This window comes from Hyperolius riggenbachi, chromosome 5, assembly GCF_040937935.1.
Source record: "Hyperolius riggenbachi isolate aHypRig1 chromosome 5, aHypRig1.pri, whole genome shotgun sequence".
Lineage (NCBI taxonomy): Eukaryota > Metazoa > Chordata > Amphibia > Anura > Hyperoliidae > Hyperolius > Hyperolius riggenbachi.
Genome location: NC_090650.1, coordinates 7,881,047 through 7,902,797, shown reverse-complemented (window position 1 = coordinate 7,902,797; position 21,751 = coordinate 7,881,047). Strand labels below are relative to the sequence as shown.

General features: G+C 46.3%; 1 protein-coding gene across 3 annotated transcripts in view; it reads left to right on the top strand.

Moving 5' to 3' along the window:
• LOC137517968 (tachykinin-like peptide) overlaps window positions 1-21,751 on the top strand; it is an 89,141-nt gene that overhangs the window by 14,250 nt on the left and 53,140 nt on the right. For 2 of the 3 annotated variants that reach the window (XM_068235069.1, XM_068235067.1), the window contains exons 1-2: window positions 86-162; window positions 648-886. In XM_068235069.1, coding sequence (XP_068091170.1) covers window positions 779-886 — 108 coding nt within the window. In that variant the 5' untranslated portion in view covers window positions 86-162; window positions 648-778. Of the gene's footprint in view, window positions 1-85; window positions 163-647; window positions 887-21,751 lie in introns of those variants that run through there. The other variant, XM_068235068.1, reaches the window with a different exon arrangement.

Below are 21,751 nucleotides of genomic sequence, written 5' to 3'. Positions count from 1 at the left end.
GTCCCCATATGGTGAACACACAGTTGATTTGGAAGAAGGTAATTAGGTTGGGAGTGTTGTGTGGACCTGCCCCTCTTCCCCTGATATATAGAGCTGAGCAGAGGGGAGTGCAGAGTACAGCAGCAGCATCAAGAGCAGCCAGCAGTCTTCCTCTGAATTCCCGTAAGTCAGAAAATTCCTCATTCTCTAGAAAAACATTCACCTGCTGGAGAAACTGCTGCATAAGCTGCCTTATTTTATTCCACTCTTATCGTTTCCTAATCCTACTCCCCCTTTCAACCACCAGATACTGATACTCTCTGCCCAATTCTTTTCAGCTTCTCAGCTTGTGAGTGGTTTAGTTGCTTTTTAGCTACAATCTTTACTTTTTTTTTTCTCCTTTTTTGTATAATCTCCTTGCAGATGATGTTTGTGTTGCTTTTTGATTGACAGTTGGAACTTTAAAATGCGTAGGAATTAAGAAACCAACTGGTTGTACTTTTTTTTTCTCCTCGCCAGTTCCTTTTAAACATGTTGCAGCATTTTTATAAGTGATGAGATAGAAGCTTTTTATTTTTTATATTTTTTTTCCTGTCTGTTTCTCTTGTGTTTAGTTTTATGTCGCTGCTGATTGACAGTTGATTGGTTTTTGTTTTTTTTCCCTGCAGAAAGCTGCGTCTTGTGACTGTAAGGCTGCTGTACAGACATCGGCGAAGATCTCTTCGGTCGGTTTGAAGTGACACTCTTGCCCTTGAAGTCCGAGGTGCCCGTCCATTGTTTTCTGAAACGAAAGGAAAGCATGAAGATCCTGGTAGCTTTTGCGGTCATCATGCTGGTGGCAGCACAAGTGTTCGCCGCAGAAATTGGACTTAGCGACGACCCCGATTGGTACAGCGACCAGATCCAGGTAAGACGACTAACAGACCGAAATGAGAGAAACCTCAAACCAGACGAAAATTGGGCTGGGTCACTTTTATTCTTTGAAATACTTTTGGGTTTATTTTCTGCTTATTAAAAGAAATATTTGCAGATTTTTGTCTTTCCCAAAATTGCCCATTAACGGTACAATCTTCGGAACGCTCGACCATCCAGTTGATCAGATCAGCATTGATGGTGCTGATTGATTACAAGTGATCGATGTATCAATTTGTTTCGTCAAATTTTTTTTTAATCAGTGCCACTAATTGCATCGGATTGCATTACATTTTTTCTCCTTGTTTATGCGATCGGACTCTCGTTCCCGACCAATCACCGATTGGATCGCCCGGTTGATCGCCTGGGGAGATTATACCGTTAACGTGTAGCCTTATAGACAGTTTGGAATTCCGCTAATAAAGCTGTCGAGCGTAGAGGAGAGACGTTGATTTTCTGTAGTTACCGGCAATCGTACAATCATTATATTTGGCGTAGCAGGATGGGTCATGTCAGAGCAGCCAGAAATGCTATCATTATATAGATGATAGGCTCCGATGTGGCAGTGAGTAGCACGGCAAGAAATGCAGAAGGGCATATGTAATCTTACGCATTATCACAGCCATTTTTCACAGTCTGCTCCTTGAAGGGTAATTTATCCACTTCAATTTACTCTGAACAAAAAAAAAACACTCCACTCGAAGAAGACTGGAGTTTAAAAGGATTTTTACCAACTTTTGGGGAAAGTCGGATTTACGACGCAGGGAGCCAGAATCATCAACTTTGCAAATAATAACCGACCTCTCTGCTTTCCCTCGGGTTTGTACCTTTCTTGTGTACAATCGCTAACGTTCAGATCTTATTTATATGGCGGGATGTTTTGTACTCGATAGGCTTTTAATGTTAACTACTTCCTCCCCAGCTATGAAGGTGCTTGTTTTGGCTGTCTACGTTTCCCTAGAGACTAACTTATCAAGACGTGTTTAGAATTGGGTGTATAGAGGCACCCAGGGGGAGGGGGGCGGGGGGGATAAGATAGTTAAATAAGATAGTTAAAATATGAGAAGGGAGTGTAAGTGCATATCTCTCGGGGCAGGACAGAAGACAGCCAGTAATTGGAAGAGATAGCAATTGGCAAAGGAAGAATGAGTTTCGTGAGCCAGATCCACTTCATCAGGTGGTTCATTTATATCTATAATGTATGAGCTCCTGTTGTCGAGGGTCGAAAAAACTGCAGCAATAGAGGAGACGCCATTTCTCATTGGTTGCTCAGTTTTGATCTCTCGTCCCCAAATTTTGCACACTTAAATTTGTGCTTCTCCCGGTAACACAGAAAATGTACAAGTTTCTCTTTAGACACAAAGGATACTTCTAGAGCCTGTATGCCTATAGGAATAATTGGGAGCTCTGGCTTATTGAACACAGCTGGATATTGTTGAAAGAAATGAAACTAAAACTTGAATATTTGGAATATTTCTTACTGGACCCTCTCAGATACATCACATGCCTGCCTGGAAAGCAATTAGGGGGGTTCCATTTCAAAGCCTCAAAGATTTATTTTTTTCACATTCTTTCATTACAATTAATTTCCCAGGAAGACAAAAAGCAAATCTGATCCATGTGAGCAGCTGAATGATTCAGAAGTGATGCAAAGCCTACTGTTATTCTTTATTAGCATGTTCGTGAGACCGTTGCTGAGTAGTCTGCAGTGGAAAATGGACAGTTTGTTCCCATTTGTGAAATCCTCTTGGGGGGTTTCATAGAAAGGGTAACGGGCAGGTTGAATATTGCAGCTCCCCAGTACTGGATCACTGAATGTCGCCGCACCTTGAATGAATTAAGTGTGGTCGGGTAATATGGATTAACACACGGACCACGGGGAAGTGTATTTTTCTCATTAGTGAATGGAGGCACGCGTCTCAGCGATAATCTACTAGCAGACGATTCCCCGGACGGCGTTCTGCAGAGCTGCCGTGCGACTTGCGTTCTGTAAATTCACACTGACATGGGCAGGACCAGCTACAGGTAGTATATACAGAAGATGTTGGCGCTATATAACTCGATAATAATAATTTATACTGACCTGCAGTAGAGCTCAGTTAGTTTTGTGAACGGACTGGGCAGGCAGCTGTCCCTGTATTGGGAAAGGGAAGGGGTGGGGGAGGGAATTATACCTCTTCAGACACTCCGGTCTTTCCTTCATTACACAATGCAAGCAATCATTTCAGATGGGATTTATAGGGCATTGCTGAGCAGAATCTCACATGACTTCAGCAGTCAAAACACAGTTTGATTGAGCTGATCAATTTCTGGCAGGTACAATTGTTGTCTACAATGATCGCGTCCGTCTAAATGAGCCTCTAGCAATCGATGGATTTTGACAGGTTAGTTAGTATAAGGGGCAGTCCGGAATCGGTGGAAGGCTGGTGTTCAGTTGATGGTTTTCAACCGGATTTAATGCCATAAAGTGGTATTTTTTGAAAATCGAATGTTATTATTATTTAGTATTTACATAGTGCAGAGATCTTCCGCAGCGCTGTACAGAGTATATATTGTCATGTCACTGACTGTCCTCAGAGGAGCTCACAATCTAGTCCTACCATAGTCATAGTCTAATATCCTACCATATTATCATTATGTATTTATATAGCACTGACATCATATGCAGCACTGTACAGAGTACATAGTCATGTCACTGACTGTCCCCAGAGGAGCTCACACTCTAATCCTACCACAGTCATAGTCTAATGTCCTACCATATTATTAATATGTATTTATATAGCACTGACCTCTTCTGCAGCACATTACAGAGTACATAGTCATGTCACTGACTGTCCTCAGAGGAGCTCACACTCTAATCCTACCATAGTCATAGTCTAATGTCCTACCATGTTATTATTATGTATTTATATAGCACTGACATCTTCTGCAGCACATTACAGAGTACATAGTCATGTCACTGACTGTCTTCAGAGGAGCTCACAATCTAATAATACCATAGTCATAGTCTAATGTCCTACCATATTATTATTATGTATTTATATAGCACTGACATCTTCTGCAGCACATTACAGAGTACACAGTCATGCTACTGACTGTCCTCAGAGGAGCTCACACTCTAATCCTACCATAGTCATATGTCTATATTGTAGTCTAGGGCCAATTTAGGGGGAAGCCAATTACCTTATCTGTATGTTTTTGGGATGTGGGAGGAAACTGGAGTGCCCAGAGGAAACCCACGCAGACACGGGGAGAACATACAAACTCCATGCAGATAGTGCCATGCCTGGGATTCATGCTGTGCTGCCCTATGTTGCAGATTACTGGATTGAACGATATTCCGCGATTGTGTTGTCATTTGGGGTTATTGATCAATCTCCGGCTGATGTGATAACTGATTAACTCTCCTGCTGCTGGAAGCTGCTGCTTTTGTATCATAACGATACCTGTACCTCATCGAGGAGGGGCTCCCCAACCACAAGGGGTTAATTTCTTTCATCCTGCAGACTGATTATAACACCCCCCCCCCCCCCAATGCCCCCCCCACCCGTACCCAGCGGTAGTGAGAGCTCCGCCCGGAGAGATTCAAGCATTCCCCCCTTCATGTGAAGCATCCCCTACAGGAGTGTCCTCAATTATATCAGAGAGATTAAAAATCTGTGATAATTCCAGAACTGACAAGCATTCCGGGAATCCTATCACTGCTGCGGACGCACTCCCCCCCCGAATCACACCGACCTGCGACAGATGTGGAGAATTAAGGTGTCCATACATTAAGCGATTAAATGATCGACTTTATTGGGCGATCAAGAACAGTGTGGTCCATCGAAAATCGATCGACCAGCGGCCCACATACTGCAAGTGAAATCCTATGAGATTCTCCTTCACTGATCCAGCTGAATGACGTTGTGCCTCCGTGCTCTGACACCAAAAATCGAAAAATCGGTTCTGTGTCAATCTATGTCAACAGCAGCAAATTCCTTTACAATTGACCGATATTTTCCATCCTGTCCAATCAAATAAATTGGTCAATTCAACCAGATATCATCCAATTTCCATCGATTGAGTAGAATGGAGTATAATTGATTCTCTCCCGATCCGATAAAATTATCGAATCGAATAGTTGAACGAGCAGGGAAATTGAGTACTGTATGGGGACCTTTATAGATGACCACCAGATCCAGCCATCAGATCAAATCTGATTACTGCCACACACTAGGCATCGATTTTCAACCTATTCGACTGATTTCAGCCAAAAATCGATCACATGAGTGATGGGTCCACCGTGGCATCGATTCCTAGCAGATTTGATCAGAGGGATTGAATTGGCCAGAAATCAATGGCAAAAATTGATAACTGTATGGTCACCGTAACAGGGCTAACCAATCTGATTGTATCATTTAAATTCAGCAAGGACTGTGATTGGATGATACGGGCAACCGCTCCACTGTTGACCCAGAGTTATTTTTTTATCACGTACCCCCTGTATTATTTAAATATCTATTTTGCAGACATGTCCTTATTCTTGGTACACACCATACAATTTCCCCCGCCAGATCGATGAAAAATTTCCCATTGTTCAATCATTTCCAACCTATCCGATCTACTCCTGATCGAGAATGTGATCGATTTTGTGCAGTACTGATCTCAAAATCAGTCCCTTTCTTGATTGGACGCAGATCGGAGAGGATCAAATGACTGGACATTTGCCTTCGATCTGGTGGGAAGATTGCATGGTGTGTGCCACTCATTTCAATGTCTCTGGACTCGGGTAGTGCTGATAGACACTGTAGGAAGCATTCACATAGAACAGCAGCAGTGTGTTCATATACAGAATAACAGATGTCATTTTTCAGTGCATGCAAATGATATGCAGTGTGGCATTGCACCAATCACAGGCACTCCTTTGCCCAGTTCTCCACCGCATACAATTTGCATGAGATTTGTATGCAAGCTGAAATGATTTACATTCCATTTACCATATCTAAACAGAAGTGGTGAGTTTGCAGAGAACAGATTAGGGGTAGTTTAGTGCGAGGAACCTATGGCTGCTGCGACACAGTGACTAAGTGGTTAAAGGGAACCTAAACTGAGAAGGATATGAATTTTTCATTTTAAAACAATACTCATTGCCCGACTCTCCTGCTTATCCTGTGTCTCTAATACTTTCAGCCAAAGCCCCTGAACAAGCATGCAGATCAGGTGCTCTGACTGAAGTCAGACTGGATTAGCTGCATGCTTATTTCAGGTGTGTGATTCAGCCACTACTGCAGCCAAAGAAATCAGCAGGACTGCCAAGCAAATGGTATTGTTTAAAAGGAAACATCCATATCCCTCTCAGTTAAGGTTCCCTTTAACATAACAGTCTGTTTCATGTAATACCCTTCCGTCACCTGTAGGGGGGCTTCTCCTGTCAAGTTGTTGCTGCTGCAGATTCGCCTTTTCTGCTAAAACTCCAAACTTCATCAGTAAAGAGAAGCTAAATATCAGTGCTTTACAAGATGTTTTGTAATCAAATGTTATATAAAGGACTGTCAGATATCCGCCTGCCGCCTGCTGTGACTTTCCAGACATGGCAGATACTATAAATCCAAATACATACCTCCCAACATAAGAAAGAGGGACACTAAGACACGCCCCTGCCACACCTCTGCACACGCCCTGACCACACCCCTCATCATGCAGATTACAAAGAATTCAGAAGCAAAAGTAGTTTTATCATTCAAACCACACTGGTCTTTTCTATCTTCTTTAACATTTGGAAATCAGAAATATATCAGTTTAAATGATGGGAATAAAGTTGAGAAAAATAGAGCTGTTATAATGTCAGAATCTTTGTGCGTTTAAGTGAATTTAATTCATCGTCTTTCTTGCATTTGAAACTCTCGGCAATAATGCAGATGTTCTTTATGTGCTCTCATTGTGTCATATAATAGGATACATTTATAATATGCTAAGGGTACCTTAAATATAGCATACGTATCTCCATCAGTTTATAATTCTAATGGATTGGGAAAGAATTAGCTCCCAGTTGTCTCTTTTTCGGAAGGACAGTCCCTCTTTAGGAGCCGAATCCCCCTGTCCCTCTTTCTTCCTCATTTGTCCCACTTTCAGGACTCATGTACAGATCTGTGTAAATACCGGTTTATATATTTTTCTACTGAAAAATGTGTTTAATAGACTCTAAACTTTATTTCTTCCTATTTTTAAATTATAAAATGAAGGGGAACTAATGAGGATAGAAAGGACAAGAGTGGTTTAAATGATGAAACAACATCTTTGGCTTCTAAATTCTTTGAGGTATGCACGACAAAGGGTGTGGCAGGGGGCGTGGTTGGGGTGTGACAGGGGCATGTCTTAAAATGGCCCTCTTTCTTATCACTAAAAGTTGGGAGGTGTGGATAAGATGATGCAGGTTGATTTAACAAGACAGGTACTGAAAATAAAAACGGGAACAAAAGTGATTCGAGTTGCCCGGAACAACCAATTAGGTCTAGCTGTTAAAGTAAACTGGATGCAGCAATAAAAAACAATAACAAAAAGAAACACCTAAGGAAAGGGCTGGATCTTCTAGAGGCTCCTCCTCCAGACCACTGACGCTGCTTAGGACTCTGTTGAAGATCGCGCTCATGCTCCCGCGCGGACTTGTGGACGAGCGGCTTCGGCTTACTGTGCAGGCGTGTTTGTACTCGCGAAGGTGCAGTGCGGAAGTGATCGTACATGGAGACAACCTCTTGTCAGATATGTTCTGGGGGTCCACGCAAGGCATTAGTGGGGGCCAGGAGGACATGGGAGGCCTCTGCATGACCCTGAGTCTTCCCTTTCTTAGGTACCATATATACTCGCATATAAGGCGACCCGTGTATAAGCTGAGGGACCCACTTTCCCCTCAAAAACAAAAAAGTGATCGACTCGTGTATAAGCTCCCTCCTCAGTATAGCCCCCTCCACAGTAGCCAGATGTGCCCCCAGTGCAAGTCAGCCCTCTCCCCATAGCCAGATGTGCCCCAAGGATGATACAGTTGTGTCTCAAGATATGAGACAGCGATTGCCACACAGGAAGAATCCCTAATCATGTTGCAGGGGATGGGGATACGGACACAGCAGAGAAAGCTGGCAAGAGCAGGATCACTAGTGCACGAACGATCCCTACGCTCCTCTGTCAGTAACAAAACCTGCTCCACCATCCGTTCTGCTCCACTGACTCGCATATAAGCCGTGGCGGGTAACTTTTCAGAACATTTTTTATGTTGAAAAATGTGGCTTATGCGCGCGTATATAAGGTAAGTATATATATATTTTTTTTTTTTGTATCGCCGCAGGTACACTTTAAAGGCTAGGTGCACACTTAGCAGAAACGCTAGCTTTGCGGAAAACACTGCGTTTTTGCCGCTAATGAAAGTCTATGGGCCGCAGGAAAAAACGCATATAAAAACGCATATGCATTTTCAAACATTCATTTTTAAAATGCAGGTTTTGCTGCATAATTTTCAAAAACAGTTCAAAAACACACATAACGAAAGTCAATGGGAATGCAATGGTATGCGTTTTTCATGTATTTTCTATGCATTTTTATAGGCATTTTTTTTTTGTGATGCATTTCCGCTTCCTGTTGTCTTCCTAGTGTTTATCATAAAACGCAATTAAAAAATGCATACAAAACGCACGTTTTCTATATGCGAAACAAAAATGTATAAAATAGCACGCAAAACACATGAAAAACACATCTGTGGGGAAAAAAACACTAACGCTAATGCAGTAAAAACAAACTGAAAATGCACACAAAAAAACGCACATGACAGAAAACACGACCTTTCACGCTCTGTGCACCCAGATTATGTGTGCACGTCTTCTTAGGTCCGTCCCTCAGCGCCTCCCACGATGCGGTCCACGCGCATCACGTGACTACAAACACTTCCTCCTTCAACCCGGAAGGAGGAAGTGTTTGTAGTCACGTGATGCGCGTGGAACACATCGTGGGAGGCGACGAGGGACAGACGAAGAAGACGTCATACAGGTAAGCTTGACCCCCCGGCACAGGTGTACTGGGAGATATCCGGATAGCAACTATCCGGGTTTCTCCCGGATTTGGATTTGAGCATCCCTAAAAACAAGGGCTCTGACTGCCTGGTTGCCCTGGTGCTGTCCCAGTTTTCTCTGCAGTGTTGATAAGTTGGCAGCACGGAGAGACTTTGACAGACAGCGGCAGGAAGTCTGGAGAGGAAGTGGTTAACGCGAGCAGCAGTTGAGATGCGGGATAAATGGCTGCTTTGATTGACATTGAACTATTGTGGTATTTGTAATACTCGGGAAGAGTCTGTTCAAGGTGATTGCTCTGCGTACAGACGACAACATCGCCGCTGTGCAATCAGGCTGGGGGAGCGGGCGCAGGTCAGCCACGGAAAGCCAGACACGATCTGTCAGGAGATGTGACCGGAGTCTGTGGAGAGCCTCTGTTATCCGAGTCCGAGGAAAATAAAGACAGGTCAGCTTCAGCCGGACACAGTCGTGTTGTGGAAAACGTTCTCTCAGTGCTACAGAGAAACTTCTGCAGTTCTAATGGGGTGAAGGAGATTCTCAGGCAATCCAGCCACTCCAGCTAACAGACCACTTATTTACCAAATGTTAATTATTTATGTTCCCAGCTGAAAGCGTATTCTTTCTCAGCCAAGTAAGGATGATAAAAAAGTCTTGTGTGTTGATGATAAATGACGCTGAAGAGATAATAAAGGGGTATCAGGACTGAGAGAGAAAGCACACAGTGGTAGTTCAACAATTATAAATATAGGGAGCTGAGATTAGCAGTATCAAATTTATTAATCAATCTATTTGCACATATCAAAAATTACATAATTATATCCACAAAATTAAAAACAATTAAAACTCACAACCTATAGCTCCTATAGCAGGGACTTGATCGTTATTTCTTTATTCAGTAGTCAACATAAGAAATATCTACGCAATACGTAACGGAAGAGGGCGGCATCTGAAACGACTATAAGTATGATGCGCCCTTACTTTCGCCCATACACGTCTGAAGAAGCCTATTGGCGAAACACGCGTCACGTGTTGTGACGTCATCCCGCCACCACGCTGGCTGCAGCGATCCACCTTGCGCCTCCACCCCTCTTCCTTAGCTCAGCCTGACTCCCGGATACCTCGCTAATGCGGCGTTTTTCAGCCGCCTGGCCGCAAGGAGAACGCTGACAAGTCTGGAAACACTGCTGCAATAACGATCAAGTCCCTGCTAACCTGACAGGGCACGTGAGTACCAGGCCTGATTACCAGGCCTGATTGGCCGACCCGACCCAGCACAAGATGGCTTTGTAAAACCAGCCAGCGCAATTGTCTGCTTTTTGTCAGAATTCATTCCTGCAAAATGTCATTTTTATGATTGGACGCTCCGGTGGCAGTTAAGGCAAGCAAGGTTTTGTAGCAGGTTGCTACATGTAATGGGGGTGTTTCCTATATATGGATAAGAGGCTTAAACATAAATTAATATACAGGTTGGATTGAAGATACTGCGTTTTGAATGGATGACGTTCTATAGTCTAACCGAACAGGATTAAAGGGGCCTGAAGAGATATATATGCATATACCGGTATAAACAGGTGCACCTGGAGCTATAATTGCCCGTAATGGAATATCTTGCATAGGTTGGAGCTATAGGTTGTGAGTTTTAATTGTTTTTAATTTTGTGGATATAATTATGTAATTTTTGATATGTGCAAATAGATTGATTAATAAATTTGATACTGCTAATCTCAGCTCCCTATATTTATAATTGTTGATCTATACCAAGTTAATAGGTGAGACAGAGAGCCACAATTATTTCTTAGGTTGATATCCCACAGTAATTTTTGTTTTTTTTGAACACAGTGGTAGTTATAGCTCAACTCAAGCTCCACCCCCAAAGATCTCATCAGCTCCCTCTACAGATCACTTTCAAGCACTCTCCACTCCTCTTGATAAGCAGGCAATCCCTTTAGTAAACCAGCACTCCTGTTGATGGAAGAGGAACTCTACTATGTCATCCCCTCTTAACAGGTCTCACAGAAAAAGACTAAAGCTGGCTATACACATATAGATAGATTTCCACTCAACGTTTCCAACCACTCACAGATTTTAGCGGGAAATCTATTGAAAATCAATCTATTGAAGTGCAGCGTTACACAGTTTGATGCAGTACAATGCTATGGCCGTCAATCAACCACCGTTACTGCCTTGCCTCCAATTAACCTAGATTTCCAGTGCTATCCAATCAATATTTTTTATTGATTTTTTTTTAATCAAAAGCAATGGAAATTTAATTGATCAAACATTTAAATTAATCCATTCCCATCTGATTTAAGAGAACAAATCTGCAGGGAATCAAATGGGAAGAATTTAACGGGACACTCTTTGTCACTCTCTACTCCTGTTGATAACAAGGAATCCTTTTAGAATTTAGGCAACAGAGATAAACACTTAACTGAATGGGGTGGCAAAATGCTGCTAAAACAGCAGACGACACAGACATTTTATGTTTTTGTGAATAGGTCTCTGCTAAGAGAGATAAACAGGATATACTGTATAACAGATCGAAGTGGGTGGACTCACCTCCCTTCTAGAAGAAATGGCCGGACAACGGGCAAGTTACTTTCAGTTTAAAGTAACATTTAATAATAACTCCAAAAGTGCAACGCGTTTCACTAGTAACAGTCCCGCTTCTTCAGGCAAACGATTTTTGAAGGGTACACTGTCTGGTCAAGAGCTGGGTACAGAGGCGCTATACCCAGCTCTTGACCAGACAGTGTACCCTCCAAAAATCGTTTGCCTGAAGAAGCGGGACTGTTACCCGTGAAACGCGTTGCCCTTTTGGAGTTATTATTAAATGTTACTTTAAACTGCAAGTAACTTGCCTGTTGTCCGGCCATTTCTTCTAGAAGGGAGGTGAGTCCACCCACTTTGCCCCTTTTAATGATTTTAATTAATTTTACTCTACCTGGCGCCTCTGTTATCCTGCTACAAAATAATTTAATCCACCCTTGGTGGAGGGGTGTATCCCCACTTTTTCCTATCTACAGAAAGCGACTTCTCAGACCTGAGCGGGGTCAGGTTATAATTCTCCCCGCCTGCTCGCCCAGTGGTTGCCTTGGTGGCGACCTACCTTTGTGAGTATAATCACCTTCTTTATCACCAGATACCATTACATTAACATACTACACCATATCGGGCTCTCGGTTTCCCTCTCTTCACACTGTATAACAGAGGTCAGACCTCATAACTCAATGTATCCAGTTTGGGGATGGTCACTGGAGTTGCAACTTTGAATATTCGATTCATTAGAAGTGAAGAACACTAAAATGTGACCAGTTCCATCATTCCCTTTTCTTTGTGTAGCTTCTGAGTGTAATCTGAAGGAGCTTATTAAGTCAGTCTTCTCAGTGATGTAAATCTCAAAGACAGACTAAAATGTCAAATCAATGAATGGTCCCATCGGTTAGCGAAGTCATTATAATAATGTTTAAAGGACTACCCGAGGCTAAAATAAACTACTGGTAAATAAATAAACGATTGTATCTATCTTCCTTCTCCTAAAATTGACTTTTTAAGATATTACACAGTTTTATTTTATGTTTAAATCTACTTTTTAAGTATTAACTGTTTTATTGTTTTTGTTCAATGAAACATTCATTGAAGTATGCATGCCATGAACAATTCACTCTGTGCCTGTACGGATAGTAAACTAGCTGCAGTGTGTGCTGGTCTCTGCTGCCTCCAGTATGTACAGTATAGGCTGGTACTCTGTGCATGTACTGATAGTAAGCTAGCTGCAGTGTGTGTGCTAATCTCTGCTATCTCCAGTATGTACAGTATAAGCTGTTACTCTGTGCCTGTACTGATAGTAAAGTAGCTGCAGTGTGTGATGATCTCTGCTGCCTCCAGTATGTACAGTATAAGCTGTTACTCTGTGCCTGTACTGATAGTAAACTAGCTGCAGTGTGTGCTGATCTCTGCTACCTCCAGTATGTACAGTATAAGCTGTTACTCTGTGCCTGTACTGATAGTAAACTAGCTGCAGTGTGTGCTGACCTCTGCTGCCTCTAGTATGTACAATAAAAGCTGTTACTGTGTGCCTGTACTGATAGTAAACTAGCTGCAGTTTGTGCTGATCTCTGCTGTCTCCAGTATGTACAGTATAAGCTGTTACTCTGTGCCTGTACTGATAGAAAACTAGCTGCCGTGTGTGCTGATCTTTGCTGCCTCTAGTATGTACAATATAAGCTGTTACTCTGTGCCTGTACTGATAGTAAACTAGCTGCAGTGTGTGCTGATCTCTGCTACCTCCAGTATGTACAGTATAAGCTGTTACTCTGTGCCTGTACTGATAGAAAACTAGCTGCAGTGTGTGCTGATCTTTGCTACCTCCAGTATGTACATTATAAGCTGTTACTCTGTGCCTGTACAGATAGCAAACTAGCTGCAATGTGTGCTGATCTCTGCTACCTCCAGTATGTACAGTATAAGCTGTTACTCTGTGCTTGTACTGATAGGAAACTAGCTGCAGTGTGTGCTGTTCTCTGCTACCTCCAGTATGTACAGTATAAGCTGCTACTCTGTGCCTGTACTGATAGTAAACTAGCTGCAGTGTGTGCTGATCTCTGCTGCCTCCAGTATGTACAGTATAAGCTGTTACTCTGTGCCTGTACTGATAGTAAACTAGCTGCAGTGTGTGCTGATCTCTGCTGCCTCCAGTATGTACAGTATAAGCTGTTACTCTGTGCCTGTACTGATAGTAAACTAGCTGCAGTGTGTGCTGATCTCTGCTCCCTCTCGTATGTACAGAATAAGCTGTTACTCTGTGCCTGTACCGATAGTAAAGTAGCTGCAGTATGTGTGCTAAACTCTGATACCTCCAATATGTACCGTATAAGCTGTTACTCTGTGCCTGTACGGATAGGAAACTAGCTGCAGTGTGTGCTGATCTCTGCTACCTCCAGTATGTACAGTATAAGCTGTTACTCTGTGCCTGTACTGATAGTAAACTAGCTGCAGTGTGTGCAGATCTCTGCTCCCTCTCGTATGTACAGTATAAGCTGTTACTCTGTGCCTGTACTGATAGTAAACTAGCTGCAGTGTGTGCTGATCTCTGCTCCCTCTCGTATGTACAGAATAAGCTGTTACTCTGTGCCTGTACCGATAGTAAAGTAGCTGCAGTATGTGTGCTAAACTCTGATACCTCCAATATGTACCGTATAAGCTGTTACTCTGTGCCTGTACGGATAGGAAACTAGCTGCAGTGTGTGCTGATCTCTGCTGCCTCTAGTATGTACAGTATAAGCTGTTACTCTGTGCCTGTACGGATAGTAAACTAGCTGCAGTGTGTGCAGATCTCTGCTCCCTCTCGTATGTACAGTATAAGCTGTTACTCTGTGCCTGTACGGATAGGAAACTAGCTGCAGTGTGTGCTGATCTCTGCTACCTCCAGTATGTACAGTATAAGCTGTTACTCTGTGCCTGTACTGATAGTAAACTAGCTGCAGTGTGTGCTGATCTCTGCTGCCTCTAGTATGTACAGTATAAGCTGTTACTCTCTGCCTGTACTGATAGTATACTAGCTGCAGTGTGTGCTGATTTCTGCTGTCTCCAGTATGTACAGTATAAGCTGTTACTCTGTGCCTGTACTGATTGTACACTAGCTGCAGTGTGTGCTGATCTCTGCTACCTCCAGTATGTACAGTATAAGCTGTTACTCTGTGCCTGTACTGATAGAAAACTAGCTGCCGTGTGTGCTGATCTTTGCTGCCTCTAGTATGTACAGTATAAGCTGTTACTCTGTGCCTGTACTGATAGTAAACTAGCTGCAGTGTGTGCTGGTCTCTGCTGCCTCCAGTATGTACAGTATAAGCTGTTACACTGTGCCTGTACTGATAGAAAACTAGCTGCCGTGTGTGCTGATCTTTGCTGCCTCTCGTATGTACAGTATAAGCTGTTACTCTGTGCCTGTACTGATAGTAAACTAGCTGCAGTGTGTGCTGGTCTCTGCAGCCTCCAGTATGTACAGTATAAGCTGTTACTCTGTGCCTGTACTGATAGAAAACTAGCTGCAGTGTGTACTGATCTCTGCTACCTCCAGTATGTACATTATAAGCTGTTACTCTGTGCCTGTACAGATAGCAAACTAGCTGCAATGTGTGCTGACCTCTGCTGCCTCCAGTATGTACAGTATAAGCTGTTACTCTGTGCCTGTACTGATAGGAAACTAGCTGCAGTGTGTGCTGATCTCTGCTACCTTCAGTATGTACAGTATAAGCTGCTACTCTGTGCCTGTACTGATAGTAATGTAGCTGCAGTGTGTGTGCTAATCTCTGCTACCTCCAGTATGTACAGTATAAGCTGTTACTCTGTGCCTGTACTGATAGTAAACTAGCTGCAGTGTGTGCTGATCTCTGCTGCCTCCAGTATGTACAGTATAAGCTGTTACTCTGTGCCTGTACTGATAGTAAACTAGCTGCTGTGTGTGCTGATCTCTGCTCCCTCTCGTATGTACAGTATAAGCTGTTACTCTGTGCCTGTACCGATAGTAAAGTAGCTGCAGTGTGTGCTAAACTCTGATACCTCCAGTATGTACCGTATAAGCTGTTACTCTGTGCCTGTACGGATAGGAAACTAGCTGCAGTGTGTGCTGATCTCTGCTACCTCCAGTATGTACAGTATAAGCTGTTACTCTGTGCCTGTACTGATAGTAAACTAGCTGCAGTGTGTGCTGATCTCTGCTGCCTCTAGTATGTACAGTATAAGCTGTTACTCTGTGCCTGTACTGATAGTAAACTAGCTGCAGTGTGTGCTGATCTCTGCTGCCTCTAGTATGTACAGTATAAGCTGTTACTCTCTGCCTGTACTGATAGTAAACTAGCTGCAGTCTCTCTTTAAAATGTAGTAACCCCTATTTCATGTCTAGTTGCCCCCTTGGGTTGCAGCCGCCCAGGGCCCGGGCCTTGCTTGCCTTTCCAGAAATCCAGTCCTATTGTCCACTAGGCTGCGTATAATTTGCAGTAAATATGAGTGCAATTCAGAAATATTAGCATGTCACTTGCCGCCCCTGTTTGTAACACAGTACAGGTTCTCATTGATTTGCATTATGCTCTGTCCTTGGTGCTGACAGCCGATACCGGTGTGAAAGGAAACCTATGAGAACAGAAGTGCTGCAAATGATGGAAGCCCCTGGATCCATCAAAGGCTTCCCCCGTCCTCCTTCCTGTGGCGTAGCTAAGGAGCTGTGGGCCCCGATGCAAGTTTTACAATGGGCCCCCCCCCCCAAGCACTCTATACATAACAATTGATACGGCGCACCAAAACCTGCCAATGGCAACTACAGTGTCAGAGGTGCAAGAATCAGATAGGAAACAGTTTGTTAATGATTAGCACTATTCAATGTATCTATAGAAGTGATTATTACCAGCACAGGACCAATAGAGAGCTAATACTGTAGTTGAGGGAGAGCCCTTCGGGGCCCCTCTGGCCCAAGGGCCCCGATGCGGTCGCAACCTCCGCAAACCCTATTGCTACGCCCCTGGTTGCAGCCCTGTCCCTGCCAAGCCTGATCCCGGGTCCTCCAGCCCTGTCCCTGCCAAGCCTGATCCCGGGTCCTCCAGCCCTGTCCCTGCCAAGCCTGATCCCGGGTCCTCCAGCCCTGTCCCTGCCAAGCCCGATCGCAGGTCCTCCAGCCCTGTCCCTGCCAAGCCCGATCGCGGGTCCTCCAGCCCTGTCCCTGCCAAGCCTGATCGCGGGTCCTCCAGCCCTGTCCCTGCCAAGCCCGATCGCGGGTCCTCCAGCCCTGTCCCTGCCAAGCCCGATCGCGGGTCCTCCAGCCCTGTCCCTGCCAAGCCCGATCACCGGTCCTCCAGCCCTGTCCCTGCCAAGCCTGATCGCAGGTCCTCCAGCCCTGTCCCTGCCAAGCCCGATCGCGGGTCCTCCAGCCCTGTCCCTGCCAAGCCTGATCGCAGGTCCTCCAGCCCTGTCCCTGCCAAGCCCGATCGCGGGTCCTCCAGCCCTGTCCCTGCCAAGCCTGATCGCAGGTCCTCCAGCCCTGTCCCTGCCAAGCCCGATCGCGGGTCCTCCAGCACTGTCCCTGCCAAGCCTGATCGCAGGTCCTCCAGCCCTGTCCCTACCAAGCCCGATCACCGGTCCTCCATCCCTGTCCCTGCCAAGCCTGATCACGGGTCCTCCAGCCCTGTCCCTGCCAAGCCTGATCACGGGTCCTCCAGCCCTGTCCCTGCCAAGCCCGATCGCCGGTCCTCCAGCCCTGTCCCTGCCAAGCCCGATCGCGGGTCCTCCAGCCCTGTCCCTGCCAAGCCTGATCGCAGGTCCTCCAGCCCTGTCCCTGCCAAGCCCGATCGCGGGTCCTCCAGCCCTGTCCCTGCCAAGCCTGATCGCAGGTCCTCCAGCCCTGTCCCTGCCAAGCCCGATCGCGGGTCCTCCAGCACTGTCCCTGCCAAGCCTGATCGCAGGTCCTCCAGCCCTGTCCCTGCCAAGCCTGATCGCGGGTCCTCCAGCCCTGTCCCTGCCAAGCCCGATCGCGGGTCCGCCAGCACTGTCCCTGCCTAGCCTGATCGCGGGTCCTCCAGCCCTGTCCCTGCCAAGCCCGATCGCGGGTCCTCCAGCCCAGTCCCTGCCAAGCCCGATCCCGGGTCCTCCAGCCCAGTCCCTGCCAAGCCTGATCGCGGGTCCTCCAGCCCTGTCCCTGCCAAGCCTGATCGCGGGTCCTCCAGCCCAGTCCCTGCCAAGCCTGATCGCGGGTCCTACAGCCCTGTCCCTGCCAAGCCCGATCGCGGGTCCTCCAGCCCTGTCCCTGCCAAGCCCGATCGCGGGTCCTCCAGCCCTGTCCCTGCCAAGCCCGATCGTGGGTCCTCCAGCCCTGTCCCTGCCAAGCCCGATCGCGGGTCCTCCAGCCCTGTCCCTGCCAAGCCTGATCACGGGTCCTCCACCCTGTCCCTGCCAAGCCCGATCGCGGGTCCTCCAGCCCTGTCCCTGCCAAGCCCGATCCCGGGTCCTCCAGCCCTGTCCCTGCCAAGCCCGATCGCAGGTCCTCCAGCCCTGACCCTGCCAAGCCCGATCACCGGTCCTCCAGCCCTGTCCCTGCCAAGCCCGATCGCGGGTCCTCCAACCCTGTCCCTGCCAAGCCCGATCGCGGGTCCTCCAGCCCTGTCCCTGCCAAGCCTGATCGCAGGTCCTCCAGCCCTGTCCCTGCCAAGCCCGATCGCGGGTCCTCCAGCCCTGTCCCTGCCAAGCCCGATCGCGGGTCCTCCAGCCCTGTCCCTGCCAAGCCCGATCACCATTCCTCCAGCCCTGTCCCTGCCAAGCCTGATCGCGGGTCCTCCAGCCCTGTCCCTGCCAAGCCCGATCGCGGGTCCTCCAGCACTGTCCCTGCCAAGCCTGATCGCAGGTCCTCCAGCCCTGTCCCTGCCAAGCCCGATCACGGGTCCTCCAGCCCTGTCCCTGCCAAGCCCGATCGCGGGTCCTCCAGCACTGTCACTGCCAAGCCTGATCGCAGGTCCTCCAGCCCTGTCCCTGCCAAGCCCGATCGCGGGTCCTCCAGCACTGTCCCTGCCAAGCCCGATCGCGGGTCCTCCAGCTCTGTCCCTGCCAAGCCTGATCGCGGGTCCTCCAGCCCTGTCCCTGCCAAGCCTGATCGCGGGTCCTCCAGCACTGTCCCTGCCAAGCCCGATCGCAGGTCCATGTTACTGCGCAGCGCTGGAACGTTTGTTTTAGGCCACTTCATGTTTGCTTTAAACGAGATCACTTTAAAGAGAATCTGTACTCTAATATTCTTACAATAAAAAGCATACCATTCTATTCCTTATTTTATCCTGTGCCCCTCTGTGCTGTTTCTGCCACTCTCTGCTGCAATCCTGGCTTGTAATTAACAGTTTTAGGCAGTGTTTACAAACAAACTAACCAGCTTCTAATAGGCTCAGCTAAGCATAGTGTGTGAGTCATTCAGAGTGTGCAGGGGGCCTGCAGAGGGTGTGTATCGCTTCTACCAATCACAAGCAGCCCTGCACATTCCACACAATCAAACTTTAGCCCGACAAACAGGACAGAGGAAAGATACATTGATTTATTACAGAGACAGTGCAGTTAGGAAAGACTGCAGTAAGCCAGAGCAGATTAGATCAGGTATAGGAACTTATAGGATAGAATAACTAAGGCTGAAAAATGTGTTACAGAGTCTCTTTAAATATGAATTCTGCAGGGCTGAGCTCCACCTGTACACAAATCTGTATGTAATACGAGATGTTCGGAGTCTTCATTATATTACAGATCGCAGCTCATTATTCGCGCTCTCTCTCCCGGAAGGTTGGATCTCTCGCTATGTTAATCCTGCAAGGCCTCTGCTCCTAAGAATAAGTTCATTAAAGGGCAGCTTATCCCAGATACTCTCCGCAGGTCTTTTATCTCAGCTTGACGACGGGCGCTGGGGAGATGAGAGTATTACAGGAATATATCATGTGCGCCTGTGTGTTCCCATCCAGGCTATGAAGACGTTACTGATAGAGGAATAATCGCCAGAAAATAACGATGTTCAAACGCAACGATGATTCAAAACACGCTGACAGACTCCGCAACAGGCAGACATAGCTTAACGTGGATCTGACGTGAAAGGGATATGCAGGCTGATATAATTATTTCCTTTTATATCAGTTGCCTGGTAATCCCTGCTTGTTTCTGGTGTGATACAGGCACTACTGCAGCCAAACAGACTAGCAGGGCTGCCAAGCAACTGGTATTGTTTAAAAGGAACTTCCATATCCAGCTATACAGAGTTGGGTAGCCTGGTTGCGTAGTGGTAAGCACTCTTGCCTTGCAGAGCTGGGTGCCTGGTACAAATCCTAGCCAGGTCAACATCTGCAAAGAGTTTGTATGTTCTCCCCGTGTCTGCATGGGTTTTCTCCAGGCCCTCCGGTTTCCTCCCACATCACAAAAAAAAAAAACATACAGAGAAGTTAATTGGCTTCCCCTAAATTGGCCCTAGACTATGATACATACACTACACAATACATACACATGACTATGGTAGTATGGATGGTAGTATGGTAGGGACTAGATTGTGAGCCCCTCTGAGGGACAGTTAGTGACATGATGACTATGTACTCAGTACAGCACTGCATAATATGTCGGTGCTATATAAAAAATACCTTATATACTCGCGTATATGCCTAATTTTTCAGTACAAAAAAACGTGCTGAAAAGTTACCCCCTCGGCTTATATGCGAGTCAGTGGAGAAGAATGGATGGTGAAGCAGGTTTTGTTACTGGCAGAGGAGTGTAAGGATTGGCACTAGTGATCCTGCTCTCACCAGCTGGCTCCCTCCTGCGTCTGTGCCCCCCCCCCATCCCCTGTAGCATGGTGTGCAGAGTGCGCTGCTCAAGATTACCTGTGTCCCCTGACTCCCTGCTGTGTCCCCCATCCCCTGCAAAATGGTGTGCAGAGTGTGCTGCTCAAGACTACCTGTGCCCCTGGCTTGTGGAGCGGAGCGTGCAGCAATGTGTCAGCGGTGCAATGATCGGGGATTCTTCCTGTGTGGCAATCGCTGTGTCTCATATCTATGACGCCATCTAGTGGTGTTTTGAGAAGCAACTGTATCATCCTTGGGGCACATCTGGCTATTGGGAGGGGGAGGCTAACTTGCACTGGGGGCACATCTGGCTACTGTGGAGGGGGCTATACTAGGGATAGGGATATACTAGGGATACTATACTAGGCTTATATGCGAGTCAATCACTTTTTCCTGGTTTCTTGGGAAACGTGGGTACCTTGGCCTATACGCGGATCGGCTTATATGTGAGTATATACGGTACTTAAATAAACAAATAAATAAATAGAAAAACTAATTAAAATAAATGTTTTGAACTGAAAAAAACAACATTTTTTTTTTGTAACTACAAAATGAACTTGTCTGTGTTCTCGGTGACATTGCCAGGCTGGTGACATCGGCCGCACAGCGAGTTTTATACATCTCAGTGAATAAGAACCTGTAGTTTTATTTTAGCACTCCCCGGTGGTCCGCATGTATGTGAGTCTCGCTAATGGAACCCGCCGCTACCCTAACAAAACCTGCTACACGTCTCTCTGCTAAGTGTCACCACGAGACGCATTCTTTCCTCGCGTACGCCGCCTGACAAATGGACGTCACACTCCTCACAAATTCCGATAATTGTCTGCCACACCTGTGACTCGTAAAATATTCATGGCTCCACAGACGCCGCTTACAGAGGTCCCAGCGGGGCGCGCTAATCTGAATTTAACGATCGCTAATTTGCAAAGTTCAATAGATTTGTAGGTTAAAGGGTCAGCCACTCGCCACTGACATGTCAGTTATATAAGGGGGGGGGGGGTGCGTTACCGATAACCCGATATCTACATAACATTGTATGTGCTCAGCATTGCGTAACCGAGGTACTGAGCCAAAGGGAACCTGTAGTGAGAGGGATATGGAGGCTGCCATATTTATTTACTTTCAAGCAATACCGGATGCCCGGCTATCCTGCTGATCCTCGGCCTCTAATACTTAGCCACAGCCCCTGAACAAGCATGCAGCAGATCAGGTGTTTCTGACATTATTGCCAGATCTGACAAGATTAGCTGCATGCTTGTTTGTGGTGTGTGCAGGGCTGTTTCTAGCCTTTTTGTTACCCCAGACATCAGAGGACCTAAAGGACACCAGATGTCTATAAAGTAAGGGAAGCAGGGGGAGCAGGCATGTACTATCACCTGTCCTGATGCCTGTCGCTCCCTCATTCTCCTTTCTGCCCCCACAGCATAGCTAAAAGCCCCCTGGGAACCTGATCCGTGTCGCCAGAATCGGGCTTTCCTG